The sequence below is a fragment of the Haliotis asinina genome, chromosome 12 (assembly GCF_037392515.1).
Source record: "Haliotis asinina isolate JCU_RB_2024 chromosome 12, JCU_Hal_asi_v2, whole genome shotgun sequence".
NCBI lineage: Eukaryota > Metazoa > Mollusca > Gastropoda > Lepetellida > Haliotidae > Haliotis > Haliotis asinina.
The window spans coordinates 15,085,706-15,101,603 of NC_090291.1; the positions used below are offsets into that span (position 1 = coordinate 15,085,706).

Consider the following 15,898-nt stretch of genomic DNA (forward strand, 5'->3'; position numbering starts at 1 on the left):
TACAGATTTATTTGAGTTTACTATAGTTGGGGATGTTGCAGTTACCCGACCCACGTGATGCGGATGTTGTGGAAGGGAAGACGTGGATCTCCACAGAGGATCAGTACGAGACCGTTCCACATTTCAAAGCAGGGGTCAAGGGCATCCTAGGTCAGTGGAAGAATCCCAAGGACATGAAGGCGGAGCTTGATGAGCGATTTCCAGGGTGCATGAAAGGTAAGGTCAAGGACATTTTGAATTCACTTGTCAGTTATTGCTAGCGGTGTGGCGATTCATCGATAGGCATCAATGCATCGATCCATGGCTCGCCGATACAGTGAATCGATACAAAGTTTTACATTGTTTTATATCCCGATACGATACTTCAGATGAGCCACGATACATCAATGTTTATGTCTGATTATTGCGCAATATCTACCGAGAGAAACACCACTTACTTTTGTTTGATGATTAAATATATGCACAGTTAGTTTTCACTTCATAAGTTTCACTTCACAGGAACTGTGTCAAACATAACGCTCGCATTTTAGTAACATTCACAAAGTTTGTGAATAAACTTAATTATCTCATTTCCGTACGAACATTTTGAAACAAGGTCGGAATTTAACGAAATACTTTAAAGTGGTTTTGTTTTTATTTCGCGGTGTTTCATAAAAGATTTTAGTATTGTGATATGTATACGATCACCAGCCTTATATCGGGATTCACATCGTATCGCAGCTTCACTGCACAATACTTCGGCAATATATCGTCGTGACTTAGTATCGTCATATATCACATCGCAGGTAGAATGTCGGTACCTGTACATTCACACCACTGATTGTCATTGCTTAGGTACAGACGACACTTGAAATATATTTCTGTACTATCGCAGAACGCTGCAAATGTGCAATAACTACTGGACTGTCTTCTCAATACCTTTAAGCATATTTTATGTGAAAACTTGCTTGTCAAGTCAACTTTGTTGATGGCAAATTGTTGGTTGTCAAAAGTCTTTAAACAAGCAAAAGGTATAATTCATATGTGATGACTGTCATGAGATCGTAGGTTATGCCCGCGTGAAGATCAGGATACGATTTTGGTCTTCAGCGTCCTACACACGTCAAAAGAGTCGACTAAGCGGATCTGGCGGTCAGGCGTCCGCTCTTGGTTGACACTTCATGGAATCATAATTGTGTAGATCGAAGCTAATGTCACCTGTCACTGGATTGTCTGGTCCAGATTTCATTATTTACCAATCACCATCATACAGCACTAGTGTTCGGCATTAAGAAACAAAATCAGTCAATATCCAGGCCAGCTGATTTTAATGTTCATGTTCCAGTGCCAATTACGACCACTAATGTTGGACCAAACTGTTTTTTCAGGACGCACCATGTACATGATTCCCTTCAGTATGGGGCCCGTGGGTTCCACGATGTCCAAGATCGGCATCCTGCTGACCGATTCCAGTTACGTGCTGTTGTCTATGAGGATCATGACCAAGGTGTCCCAGAAGGTCCTGGAGGTGCTCAAACATGGTGACTTTGTCAAGTGCGTGCATTCCGTGGGATGCCCTCGCCCTGTAAAGAGTAAGTCTTCAGACCATCACCGCTCATTTTTCAACAAATTCGTGAAGATCCTGGTTAAAATTGGTCTTCGGTAATTCATGCTTGTCGTAAGAGGCGACAAACGGGATCGGGTGGTCAGACTCGCTGACTTGGTTGTACACATGTCATGTTGTTGATCACTGGGTTGTCTGGTCCAAACTCGATTATTTTCAGACTGCTGCCAGGTTGCCGAAATATTGCTGACAACAATCTAACCAACCATTTGCTCAATATACAATGAAAATGGTTTTGTAGGAAGTTTATATAGTAATATTGCCATATTGCTGTGATATTGCTGAGTCAATCGATCGATCAATCAATCAATCATTCATAGATCCAATCTTCAAAGGTTCACTCCCTGCGGGGAACAGTCCATTCTGTTGTTCCGACTTAGATATTGCCAGAATATTGCTACCGTATTTAGTGCTCTGCTTCAATAAGCACCTTCTGACAAACTTCTAGACCAACCTGTAAGTAATCTTGCTATGTGTCCCAGTGATACTGGAAAATGACATGACACTCCATATTTCTTAGAGAAAGTGGTAGGTGAAACGGTATACCACAGTATTTTGCCTTCGGTTAGGTGTACCGTTATGCAATCCTGAAATCGGTTATTTTCGGTTTTCCTACCGTCATTTCTAACTAGGCATAAACTGACAGTTTTGCTCATACAAAATAACAAAGACTATGGGTGTTGTTTTGGTTCTTGTTATTAAACAATTTTCAAGTCAATTTTCTTTTTCTTATGATCACATCTCTTATACCGAACAGAAGGCCTTGTACCACAAAACGTACCGTACCGTGGCAAGAACGTACCGTTTCACCCCTAGAAACTGGCAGCATAAAGTGGCATATTATTGCAGTGTAATTTTCGAAAAATGTTTTGTCATTCACCTCTGATCTAAATTTGTCCAATCACAGATTTTAACTTATTTCCAACACAAGATGAAAGTTTTACGGTACATGTACTTTTTATGCTGCCCAAACCTTTCCTTTCCGGCATGTTGCCAACACCGGCATGAAATCTCCGTCCTAATCGTGACTTGTGCATTTACCATCAGCTATATAAATCCGGCACATTGTCTACAATGGATTATCTATTCAATCCCAATGAGTGCCGGTTTAGACAGCTTCCATTGTATATTGGTCATGTATTTCCAGAGAAGGTGACCAACAACTGGCCATGTAACCCGGAGAAAGCCATCATTGCTCATCTCCCTCAGGATCGTGTTGTCATGTCCTACGGGAGTGGGTATGGAGGCAACTCACTGCTTGGCAAAAAATGTTTTGCCCTACGAATTGCCAGTGTTATTGCCAGGGACGAAGGTTGGATGGCCGAGCACATGCTGGTAAGTTTGGCTCTCTACCTGCTTCATCTTTTGGGATAGAATGTCCTCAGCACCCAGTCCTTGTCTTGTGAGAATATTAAGTAGAATGTGTTCACAACACCCCATGCTTGTCTTCTAAAAGTTCAAGGGCAGGATAGCAGAAGATGGGTCCTCATCGACAGTTATTTGCCTCGTGAGAAGGACAGGATAGACCTACGACCCCAAAAGCTTCACTTGTGATAATTAAAGGGAAGGATTGTTCCACTGTACCCCTTGCTTGTCCTGTTCAGGGTTTGATTCAGAATAGACGCCTGGTAGGATCCATATAGTCAGGGTTGTTTACAGTGCATTCGTGGGATTTGGGGCATTTTTCCCTCCAAAGTCAAGTTTGGTTTGGTCCTGTTAATGTATCTGTGATGGACCGTTTGGAACAACAGGCTGCTGAGTCCACAAGTGATGTCATTACGTTTTCTCCTGACCTGTCGCGTTCGGAGGGGTCCCTCGCGTTTCGATCAAGGTTTTGACATATTTTGTGCAATCTGTCAAGACTTTCTACGGATGAAACGTGGACGCAGAGCAGCTTTGGACCACTTTTGTGACCAAGGTATAAAAATAAGGCCACCCAAGTAATAGCAGCCGTTGTATCCTGAGACACCGGGGGCTCCTTTCACGAAGCAACCTCTACTAAGGTTGACCTTAATCCCATTTTTTAACATCGCACTAAGGTTACCTTAGTGACTTACGATCACCTTGGTGGTTTGTGAAAGGAGACGCTGAGCAGCATGAACCCCCATTATCACTGTACTTAAGGTGCGTTACCAGCATGCCAAAAATGGCGGCAGATCGCTTGGCGATTATTTCCCTCGAGTTAACAGTCTTCCACGTGTAAACTATCAAAATTATTTAACACAGTGATAAACTTTGATGGTGCAAATACATTCAGTTCACTGAATTTGCTTATTTAGGTCTATGTGTGGAGGAATAAGCGTTTATAAAATCGAGCGAGGATGTCGGTAACTCAGAGTTTGTGTGTCGGTTGAGTTACCAACATCCGATTTAACATCGATTTATAAAGTGCTTGTCAACATCACCTTAGGTTCAGTGAACATGAAGAAGATTGTGTGTTTGTATGTTTGCTGGGGGCTTCCATCGAGTCCTTGCGTCAACAAGAAGGCAAGCATCAGCTGCAGACATGGAATGAAGCCTGGATGTGTAGTCATAAAACGGGACGAATCGGATACCACACAAGGAAGTTTGGTGTGAGAACCGGGACAGAACGGACAGCAAGGGTGAAACAAAAGTGACAAAACTTTACAGGATCGTGAAATGTCCTGGAATGCACATACCTCCTGTCCTATACGGACCCAATATGGACCGCCTACAAGTGGAAATCCGGCCTATTACCTGCTGTCAGGTTTAGAAGGCACTGTAGAAACAGTCAAGCCTTCACAGTCAGTAGTGATATGTATTAATTTGAGACAATCCTAAATAATTTGGGCTAATCTGTGTTTCATTTACTGTGGCAACTGGGTTATAAAGTGAAAAAAAACCGTAATTTTTAGTATGTAGTGATCGATACTTTATTCACAGACAAATATACAGTAAAGATTGTTTTTGAGTTTCCATGTTGTGCAGATATGTTCAGGAAAATTCTACAGAGTTGTTTCCTTGTCAGATCATGAGCGTCACAGACCCAGCTGGCAAGAAGAAGTTCGTGTCTGCTGCCTTCGCGAGTGAGAGTGGGAAAACTAACCTGGCAATGATCAACCCCAGCGTTCCTGGGTTCAAGGTCAAGGTTGTTGGTAGGTTTTATGATGTGCCCTCTTCCTCTTTGTTCAGGTCTGCATTTATTAGTTTGTGTTAGAAATTGCAAACTAGGGCCACCTTTCACAAAGCACTACGGTGATCGTAAGTCACTATGGTTACTTTAGTGCAATGTTACTGAGTGAATGAGTTCAGTTTTACACGTCCCTCAGCAGTATTACAGCTATATTGCGGATGTCCGTAAATAATGACCAACAGCATGAGCATTGATCTGCGCACCTGGGAACCAATGACATGTGTCAACCAAGTCAGCTAGCCTGATCACCAGTTCACATTAGTCGCCTAGACATGCCTAGAGGACCCATGAACGCATGAACATGTTCATATCAGACAGTTTCTAGCTGTGTTAGATTTGGTTTGTTCCGCGATATTTTTCATGATTTGATTTGTACCAGAGAAGGTGACCAACTTTGCCTAATTTAATCAAATTGGACTTAATGATTATTTCTTGTCATCTTCTTTGTCATCTTCTGACGACTCTTCTTTGTCATCTTCTGACAACTCTTCCTTGTCATCTTCTTTGTCATCTTCCGACGACTCTTCCTTGTCACCTTCTTTGTCAGCTTCTTTGTCATCTTCCGACGACTCTTCCTTGTCACCTTCTTTGTCATCTTCTTTGTCATAATCTGACGACCCTTCTTCGTCATCTTCTTTGTCATCTTCTTTGTCATCTTCTTTGTCATCTTCTGACGACTCTTCCTTGTCACCTTCTTTGTCATCATCTTTGTCATAATCTGACGACCCTTCTTCGTCATCTTCTTTGTCATCTTCTTTGTCATCTTCTTTGTCATCTTCTGACGACTCTTCCTTGTCACCTTCTTTGTCATCTTCTTTGTCATCTTCTTTGTCATAATCTGACGACCCTTCTTCGTCATCTTCTTTGTCATCTTCTTTGTCATCTTCTGACGACTCTTCCTTGTCACCTTCTTTGTCATCATCTTTGTCATAATCTGACGACCCTTCTTCGTCATCTTCTTTGTCATCTTCTTTGTCATCTTCTTTGTCATCTTCTGACGACTCTTCCTTGTCACCTTCTTTGTCATCTTCTTTGTCATCTTCTTTGTCATAATCTGACGACCCTTCTTCGTCATCTTCTTTGTCATCTTCTTTGTCATCTTCTGACGACTCTTCCTTGTCATCTTCTTTGTCATCTTCCGACGACTCTTCTTTGTCATCTTCTTTGTCATCTTCCGACGACTCTTTTTGTCATCTTCCGACGACTCTTTTTGTCATCTTCTTTGTCATCTTCCGACGACGCTTCCTTGTCATCTTCTGACGACTCTTCTTTGTCATCTTCTGACGACTCTTCTTTGTCATCTTCTGACGACTCTTCTTTGTCATCTTCTGACGACTCTTTTTGTCATCTTCTTTGTCATCTTCTGACGACTCTTCTTTGTCATCTTCTGACGACTCTTCTTTGTCATCTGCTGACGACTCTTCTTTAACGCTACGCCAGTTGTATGGCAGTTACCTGTAACAAATTACTCTGTACCAGACAATTCTGTGTTCAACATCATGGACGTTGTTTTAATGTGTAGGGAATGACATCGCCTGGATGAAGTTTAACGACGCAGGGAACGGTGAGCTTCGAGGCATAAATCCCGAGGCAGGCTTCTTCGGCGTGGCACCAGGGGTCAACTCGAAGACAAATCCCAATGCGATGCTCACATTCCAGAAGGACTGTATCTTCACCAATGTTGCGGAGACTGCTGACGGAGGATTCTTCTGGGAGGGAATGGAAGATGAAGTGGATAAGGTAAGTCATAATGGTGTTCTGTTTAATTGAAGGAATCGAAGCTTACTCGCCTTGACCAAACGACCAAGCAATCGATCATTTTTTCTCATGATCGAACACAAACGATTTTGGAACTACTGGGTTTTCGTCTTTGAAACACTTGACAACGGAACATATCTGTGAAGCTCCAGGGGCCTAAAAACGTGTTCAAATGTTAGAAAACTCACTGCATTAACTGAAATATGACTGAATATTTCATGAAGACTCAAGGAAGTTTATGCTCATGATATATTATTCATCACGTTAAAGGTGCATCATGTCAAGCTTATCTGCAATTGCAACCTGAATAGGAAAATCTGAAAAATGATACTAACCAATTTGTTTTCAATGATTACTGGTTAGTAATGAACCAGTCATCATTTATGAGATATTAACCTGTTCCTAACACGAGTCAGTAATCAATTACTTTCATTGGACACCTCATGACAGGGTGGATTACATTTTGTGAGCTCAATGAAACAACCCTTCAGCTCAGTCTGCTGGTGCTGCAGGGGCTTCTAAATTTCAAGGAAAAACAGGCCTTCAGCAACCCATACTTGCCATAAAAGGCGACTGTACTTGTCGTAAGAGGCGACTAACGGGATCGGGTAGTCAGACTCGCTGACTCGGTTGACACATGTCATCGGTTCCCCATTCCGCAGATCGATGCTCAAGTTGTTGATCACTGGAGTGTCTGGTCCAGACTCGATTATTTACAGACCTCCGCCATATAGCTGGAATTTTGCTGAGTGCGGCGTAAAACTAAACTCACTCACTACATCACATGGTGGATGTATGGGTTTCAAAACCTTAGGTCATTTTGTTATCCTTCAGTTGCTGATGGAAGCATTATTTGAAGATGTTGTGTATTCAACGCATAAAAAAGTCTAAAGGGCGCCTCATTTAACGCACCTGTTGCTTTGATAGGACATATCATAGAAGAGGCTATTTTGGTGAACTCATAGAAACAGGATATCTTGCTTGACAACATTCCAATTCAATCAGTTGGTGCACATGGTTTTTTTTATGGTCTCAGTAAAACAGGTCATGTTTGTTTGACTTACTAATCAGTTAATTTACTGTACTTAGACGCGCGTGGTAGGGTAGCCAAGTGGTCAAAGCGTTCGCTCGTCACACCGAAGACCCAGGTTTGATTCCCCGTATGGTTACAATGTGTGACGCCCATTTCTGGGACATTGATAAAAGTGGTGCACAATCATACTCACTGCACGTACAGGCATCTTAATTCTCAGTCAAACCACAGGTGACGTTTGCTGAACTTCTTGGGATTCTGAGAGCGGTGGGGTAGCCAGGCGGTTAAAGCGTTCACTTGTTACACCGCAGACACAGGTTCGATTCCTCAATGGTAAAATGTGTGAAGCCCATTTATGGTGTTTACTGACGTTATATTGTTAAAAACTGCGTAAACTCACTCACTCTTAGGATTCTGAGGATTCTGGTGAAAGGTTTATGAAAGGTAGAGCAGATGGAGGCTAGTGCACATGCAGTAGATGACGATGAAACTGATTCCGTACACGCCCTGCTCATAGGACTCTCTGTGTAGCAAGTCGATACTTTTTTTTACCTGGGGTCCCTTCGCTGGCAAGCGCCAGTGGGTGGTAATCATGCATACTAATAAGGGTCAATTGTCAGGTAGGTGCTCAACTTATCCTTGTTTGCCAGTAATGTAAGTAAGCTTCATAACTGCAGGATTTACCCCTGTATGTTGTGCAGAATATGAGAATGACAACATGGCTGAACCAGGAATGGCGTATTGGAAGCCCTGGCTTGGCTGCTCATCCCAACTCTCGGTTCATGGCACCGGCCAGTCAGTGCCCTATCATTCATCCCAAGTGGGAGGATCCAGCTGGGGTACCAATCAGTGCCATTATCTTCGGCGGCTGCAGACCAAGAGGTTGATGTTGACAACCAACAAACATTTTTAATGGATGTCATAAGTCAGTATTTGTGAATTAAGAAAACTAATATTTGAATCTCAATAATCGAATTCTATTTTTTATTCCCACAGCACCCCCTATTTACACGCCTTTCATTAGTTGCACAACATCCAACGGGAATGTCTTTTGACAGGCTTTCAAGGAGAAGAACTATTATACTGATAGACATCATATGGCTCAGATTATTTGTAATTTTTTTTCTGACATGAGAACGGGATAAAAAAACAGTGAAAATTTACCCGGGGGTCTACGGGGTCTTTTATTGCGGATTTACATAAATCCCTAAACCAATGAAAAAAAATCCCGGAAATTCGCGAAAATACTCATGTCTTTATTTTCTGGTTCAAGGATAAGATTCTTAAACTGATGACTTTTAGGGAATGCTGAAATGACCGTAATAAGGACTTAAATGGAACCTGTGGGTTTTCTAGGTGTTCCCCTGGTGGTGGAGTCATTCAGCTGGGAGCATGGGGTGTTGCTGGGAGCTTGTGTCAAGTCTGAAGCTACAGCTGCAGGAGACACAGGTTTGTTATCCTGTTGCAGGGCAAAATGTCCTTGTGTCGTCTTGTGAAAGTGCAGAACACACATGAACGTATGTACTTTTATCAAATCTAGTCACAATGTCATCACAGTTCATCCATGTTACGTCGGTCACAATGTCAGTAGTGGTCACGGGCCGGTGAGATAGCCTAGTGGTTGATATGTCCGCTCGTGACGGGGTCTGTTCCCCACATGGCTACAATGTGTGAAGCCGTTTGTCTGGTGTCTCCTATTGTGGTATGTTTGGAATGTTGCTCAAAGCGGTGCAAAAACGTACTCACTCAAACATTTGATGTGGTCAGAATGCGTGTAGAGGTCATTGATCTCACAATGTCAGTGATCACCCATGTGACAGGGGTCACAATGCCAGTAGGTCACCCATGTGACAGAGGTCAGTATGTCAATGGGTTACCATGTCACAGAGGTCACAATGTTAGTAGGTCACCCATGGGACAGAGGTCACAATGTCAGATCACCCACGTGACAGAGGTAACAATGTCAGTAGGTTACCCTTGTGACAGAGATCACAATGTCAGTCTTTTGTCGCATGTGGACAACAGATCTCTAAAATGTCATTTTCAGGGAAGACGCATGACCCCATGGGGATGCAGCCATTCATTGGCTACAACTTTGGGAAGTACCTGCAGCACTGGCTGGACATGAAGAAGCCAGAGAGAAAGGTAGAATTATAAATCTCTTTTGCCCATGTAATACCCGAATAATGTTTGAGCAAATTTCTTTGTGTTATGTTCAACCATGTGACTATATCAAAACTTGGTGTGGTGTCCAGATGCCCAAGATTTTTCATGTGAACTGGTTCCGTGCTGATGGTGATGGTAAGCCCTTGTGGCCTGGATTGGGTGAGAACATCCGTGTCCTTGACTGGATCCTGAAGCGGTGTGATGGAGAGGTGGAAGCCATCAAGACCCCTGCTGGATACGTGCCCAAGAAAGGTATAGCATGTCTTAGTGACAGTTATCATTGACCTCTGAAGATCCTGGTTAGAGCTGGTCTTCAGAAACAAATGCTTTTCAGAAGACTAGTGGATTTGTTTCATGCCGCAATAATCAATATGACAGCTATATGGAGGCGGTTCTTGCGGATCACATGTGACCCAGTGTGTGGTATATCCATGTGATACTGTGTGATATAGCCATGTGACCCACGTGTGGCATATCCATGTGATACTGTGTCATATAGACATGGGACCCATGTGTGGCACAGCCATGTGATTTCACGTGTGGTATAGCTATGTGACCAGATTTGTGGTATAACCATGTGATTCCATGTGTGGTATAGCCATGTGACCCTGTGTGGTATAATGCTATTCCATGTGTGGTATAGCCACATGACCTCGTGTGTGGTATAGCCATGTGGTCCTGTGCAGTATAGGCATGTGATTCCATGTGTGGTATATATCCACATAATCCTGTGTGTTTATAACCATGTGATTCCATATGCGGTATAGCCATGTGACCCAGTGTATGATATATCCATGTGATACTGTGTGGTTTAGCCATGTAACTCAGTGTGTGGTATATCCATGTGACCCGTTGTGAGGTATATCCATGTGATACTGTGTGGCATAGCCATGTGGTCCCATGTATGGTATATCCATATGACCCATTTGTGGTATATCCATGTGATGCAGTGTGTGGTATAGCCATGTGATCCATGAGTGGTATAGCCATGTGGTGCCGTGATGCAGGTGATTTCAACCTGGATGGTCTGGACAAGCCTGTTGACTGGGAAGAGCTGTTCAGTCTGCCCAAGAAGTACTGGTTGGAAGACACCCGTGAGTCACGACGCTTCCTGGAGGACCAGATGGGCACTGATCTTCCGAAGGTCATGTCTACACTGCTTGACCAGCAGGAAAAGGACTTCTCCGACTTGCCAGACAAGTAATCACTGTTGCTGTCATTGCACAACAGACACCAGAGACCAGTTGTCAGATGCATGATCCAGTGTCTAGCGATATGAATATTTATCGTGCCTCGCATATAAATGTCCTCTTCTGATTGGCTGAGCACTTATCTGTCATTTTCAACATACCCTGCTCACAAGCATATAACATTTTCTATGCACACACTGCTAATGCTGGTGCTTTGCTAGTGTGGATTAATCAATAATCAAATTTATCAATTCAAGCAAATATTTTGGACCAAGGACCATTGTTTCAGTTGACAATATGGATGATCAAGTTTCTGAGATCACCTGGAAACATTTTGAAAGAGTACCATTGTTTCAGTTGTTTATGGGGTTCACAGATATACTCTTAAAAATGTAGGGGATAATGAACTTTGAGTTTGGATAGGAAGTGTAAACGTTAACAAACGTTTCAGTGACAGACATCTTATGAACGCACCACCATTTCCCTCTATTACCACCCCACAACGCATGATATGCACATGCACAACGCAGTAGTCCCATACAGGTGCATGGGGTCCCATTCTTGATTTGACGTTTTATCAAGAAGGTCGAGAAATCACCAAGAACATAAATTTTGACACACATCTTGCAACACACATTTGTTAGTTTTTGTTTCTAGTTGTTTTAAAATGAAAATTGTATACATGCAAATTACATGCCATACCCCAATCATCTTTCACAAGCGACTACATTCCAAATAACTATGGTTGTAAGGAAGTTGAAATGGTGATGCACCCTCAAACATTCAGTAATATCATATCAACACGGACTGACTCCAATAAATCTCCTAAATATTTTTAATTGTAAATTATAAAAAAATGAAGATGCTGTACATTTTTTGGAGAGTATAGTTTTGGGGAGGAGCACTCTGCTTGTATATTAGCATTAGAGGGTAATTTAAACAAAATGGAGAAATAAGTTTGCTCTATGTATCTTAAGTCATCTGCATTGTCCTAATGTATTGTTATGATGGCACATTCCGAACAAATCCGAGCCCATTCTGATAAATCCTGATTATTTTAATACCTCCCTTTGCTGGCTCTGCATTCTCACAGTAGCACGTCAGCTTAGCCCCAGTTGCAACCGAGCTTGGCTGTGTCAACAAAGACAGCAGTCACAGCTGTGAAGGTTGATTTGATATAGTTACCAAGTCTTGCAGAAAAATATTAAACAGATTTTGAGTAATGCTTTGGAAACAAAGCCCACTCCTCCCTGCTGTCCAAAATGTTTCCATCAAAGCCAGGAAAAATAAAAAAGACAGAAATCAACATACTGCCAAAGGTTCCATCTTAGATTCTGTTTCTACCAATTTTTGTTGAGAAATATCGAATAGTTTTAGACTTATGCTCTAGAAGCAAAAAGATTACAGACGTATGGACAAGGCGTTGACTATATCCCCCTAGCATATAAAATAAAAAACTGTCAACATTTGCTAAATATTGCAATATGATGCAACTGTCTTTCCTGAGCTGACTTTGATTATAGTATATTTGTTGATCAAAATTTTGCACATTATGAGAAAGTTGTGTTATCTGTTTATATTATTTTGTTATCTGTTATATGTTATTGTGTTATCGTTTTTTTATTAAGCACTAACTATCACTAAGATAATCAATATATTTAATACTGTTCCAAGGACAACTTTTTGAGAAGTCAAATATTATGTAATACTATTTGTATGACAACATATTAAAGCAATAAGAGAGATTAAGTATATGCACTCAAAGTATAAATATAAATATATATTACTTTCAAATTTTCACTGTCAATAACTGCAGTTTGTCTGTTGTCTGCATTATGTCTTTTGTTCCTGTTACCATTAAAACATATAATCTTCAGAATTTGTTCTGTTTTACACAAAAATTAGGAGTCAAAGGAATGTAACCAAAGCACTGTACATCAAAAACTGTTGCACATGTTGTCGGGGTTTGCCGAAGTGGCCTTAATCACAAGTTGCATTCCAAGGAACAGAAAATCTACGGGTTCCGCTTATAATAACATTTGGTCGGTAGAGGGCTCGAGAGTCGATTTAATGCAACATTGCATTAATTCATTTGAACCTTTTGCAATTCATATTGTAATCTTAATATGTAACAATATTTGTAATACAATAAATGGCTGCTTCGCTTACTGTTAAATAAAGATAAGTTAAGGAACAGCTTGACAATTGACCGATACTAGCATGTATGTATACTAGTACTTGCCATTTTGAGCGAAGGGGATCCTGCAGACTGTAAATAAGCGAGTCTGGGGCAGACAATCCAGAGATCAACATCATGAGCATCAATCGATACAATTGGGCACCAATGACAAGCGCCAACAAAGTCAGCAAATCTGACCATAGTCAGCAAATAGGTCCAGTTAGTCTAGAAGCTGAAGATCTTACTGAAGTTTTAACCCATATCTTCATAGGCTACACAATTCCTAGAATACCAAAGTGAATAACTGTGCCATTTGATCTTCCTGCACCAGGTACAGGCATGCTCATATAATGAACAAGTTCTTTGGAGAAGGTTGATATTTTGAAATTAAATGAGAGTCATCAGAGGATGACGTACCTCCACAGTGCCCACTTACATTTGCTTAAAGTCTTGCTCAGCTTCTATGGTAATCATGAAAATACAAAATACCAAACATCTGTAAATAGCACACTGCACCACTTCAAGATATGCCTCATAAATCTGTCACGTTCTGTTGAGAGATATTTACAGGTTTTCGAATTGTGCTTTGGAAACAAAGTCCATCCCTCCCTTTTGAGACCAAATCTGAATTGTTTCCATGGTCCAAATTGTTTTCATCTAAACAAGGAAAAATATCAATGACAAATAGTTGTAAATAACAAAAGGCACCACTTCAAGATCTGCCTCACATATCTGACAAAGTTTGCTGAATGATATTAAGAAGTTTCAAGTTGTGATCTGGAAACGAAACCCGCCCCTCCCTTTTGAGACTAAGTCCAAATCGTTTCCATGGAAACCTAGAAAAATAGAAAAGACAAAAGTCTGTAAATAACAAAAGGCACCATCTTCTGTCCTGTTTGTTACGTCTACCAAATTTTGTTGAAATATATTGAACAGGGTTTGAGTGCTCCACACACAAAATGATTAAGATCCAATGATGAAGGATGGACAGACGGACAAGGCCTCAACTTTATCCCCCTTGCATTAAATGCCTTGGTGAGATAAAAAAAAAAAATACTGGAAATCATTATGAAATATCAGATACGTTCATATGACAGTTAGATTTTGTTCATCTGAAAAATGACACGTTTAGGTTAAGTCCAGCAACAATATAATGACAGGACGCCAGAAAGGAGCCTCACAAATTGTACCAATTAATTTTGGTCATATTTCAGCTTTCCCTATGCTTTTAATGTTGTCGCAATCTTGTGGTTGTTAAATTGTAAAAGATCAAGTTGAAATTCATATGAATACATCAGATAATTTGCATTTCCCTTCTTAAAAAGTTTTGCTGAACTCAAAAGTGGTCTTCACACGTCAAACTTAAGTTTGACAACACACGATAAAATTTTTCAAGTTGTTAGAGTCAGGTTTTCACAAGTCAAGCACATTTTGTCAAACTCTTCTGTCATTTGAGTGATGACATTTTGTACACTGAGTCGACCAAAACATCACGTGACAATTTTGTTCATTGCGATTGGTTGTTTCTGAAAACACATCAAACTTGAGTTTGGTAAGTTTAATGGAAAAGTAGGTGAGAATTGAGACTGATCCTATTTCTTGACAACAGTTTGAGAACTCTTAAATTAGTTTTGGTCGTGAGTTGTTGGAATGCTCTCAGACTCGGGTTTTACAACATGCACTAAGTTTGCCGAGCAAATGCCCCTTAAAATGCTGATATTGTTGGCAACTTCTTTTAATCCAGCTCTATCTGTGATTATCATTGACTTGAGATCCCTTTCTTGGTCCTAATCCCTACTTCTTTAAAGCTCATCACAGTCTGCTCTCGAAAAACACTTGAATTAAAACAAAAAAATGAATAAAAAAATCAGGTAAACCATGGACATATATTTAGCACATTGTTCCCTTCAGATTTTGTATCTTGCTCTGACTGTCCAACCATGTTCACGTTTTAAAACAGAAGTCAAATTCCCCAGTTTGTGGGTTAAACTGGATCTTGAGTGAGATGGTGTGTCCTGCACTGACGATGCGGGGAGTTTTCAACAGATGCACTCCCTGTCTTGTGTAGTAATCCCAGTCTACATTCTCCCCGATGCGTAGACTTTTCCGTGGACCTGTAGTCACTGTCCCTGTGTCCCGGAACTCGTACTCTGTCCATAGAGCAATGCCATTCAGGCAGCCATTCCTGTAAATAAAACCTCAAAATCTGACAAGGCCCTACTCCTTCCACATGTCAAATGAAGTTTGCGAGAACCTTGTTGGTGCCCGACACTGTACTAACAATCGTAATTCATTACTATATTACTATAGTAATTTAGAGGGTTACATGAGAGTAACTGTGAATGTGATCAAACACTTACTGTCTGTCTACATTAGTAAAATGGCAGTGTTGTGGTTTGTTCCTCATAGAGTCTAAGTAAACTTAGCACCAGTGTTATTCGTTACACTCCTAGACTGGGTCTAACAAAACCTAGTAGGAGGTTGTCTCAGGTAACCTTTGAGATTGACCAATCAGGGCACAGCTTACCAAACTGCAAAAGTGTACATGCACACATACCATTTGAACTTTTACCCACGCAAAGGTTTGTTCCCAAACGATTCCACATGCTATTTTCCCTACAATCGCTATGGGGGTGATGCACACAAAGCATGCAACAACAGTGAGTAAACAGTCGCTGAAAATAGCATTTTTGTCAATATTCAAGGATGTCAGCATGCGGAAATATTAGCTATTACCTCAACAGCGTATATACTGCATGTCAAATATCAGTGTTATATATGGATTTTTGTTTGCTGAGAGATCATTGACGGTGAC

At 41.1% G+C, this 15,898-nt stretch overlaps 2 protein-coding genes across 2 annotated transcripts in view; one reads left to right on the top strand and one right to left on the bottom strand.

Moving 5' to 3' along the window:
- LOC137257909 (phosphoenolpyruvate carboxykinase [GTP]-like) lies at positions 1–12,783 on the top strand. The gene is made up of 10 exons (XM_067795413.1): positions 1–216; positions 1,368–1,571; positions 2,751–2,938; positions 4,593–4,719; positions 6,280–6,497; positions 8,250–8,430; positions 8,905–8,997; positions 9,596–9,693; positions 9,804–9,966; positions 10,722–12,783. The coding sequence occupies exons 1-10, from the start codon at positions 33–35 to the stop codon at positions 10,916–10,918; spliced, it is 1,653 nt and encodes a 550-aa protein (XP_067651514.1). The 5' UTR covers positions 1–32; the 3' UTR covers positions 10,919–12,783.
- The window catches only part of LOC137257908 (protein arginine N-methyltransferase 7-like), a 19,216-nt gene continuing 15,892 nt past the window's right edge, over positions 12,575–15,898 (bottom strand). The window contains exon 14 of the mRNA XM_067795412.1: positions 12,575–15,268. Coding sequence (XP_067651513.1) covers positions 15,028–15,268 — 241 coding nt within the window. The 3' untranslated portion in view covers positions 12,575–15,027. The remainder of the gene's footprint in view (positions 15,269–15,898) is intronic.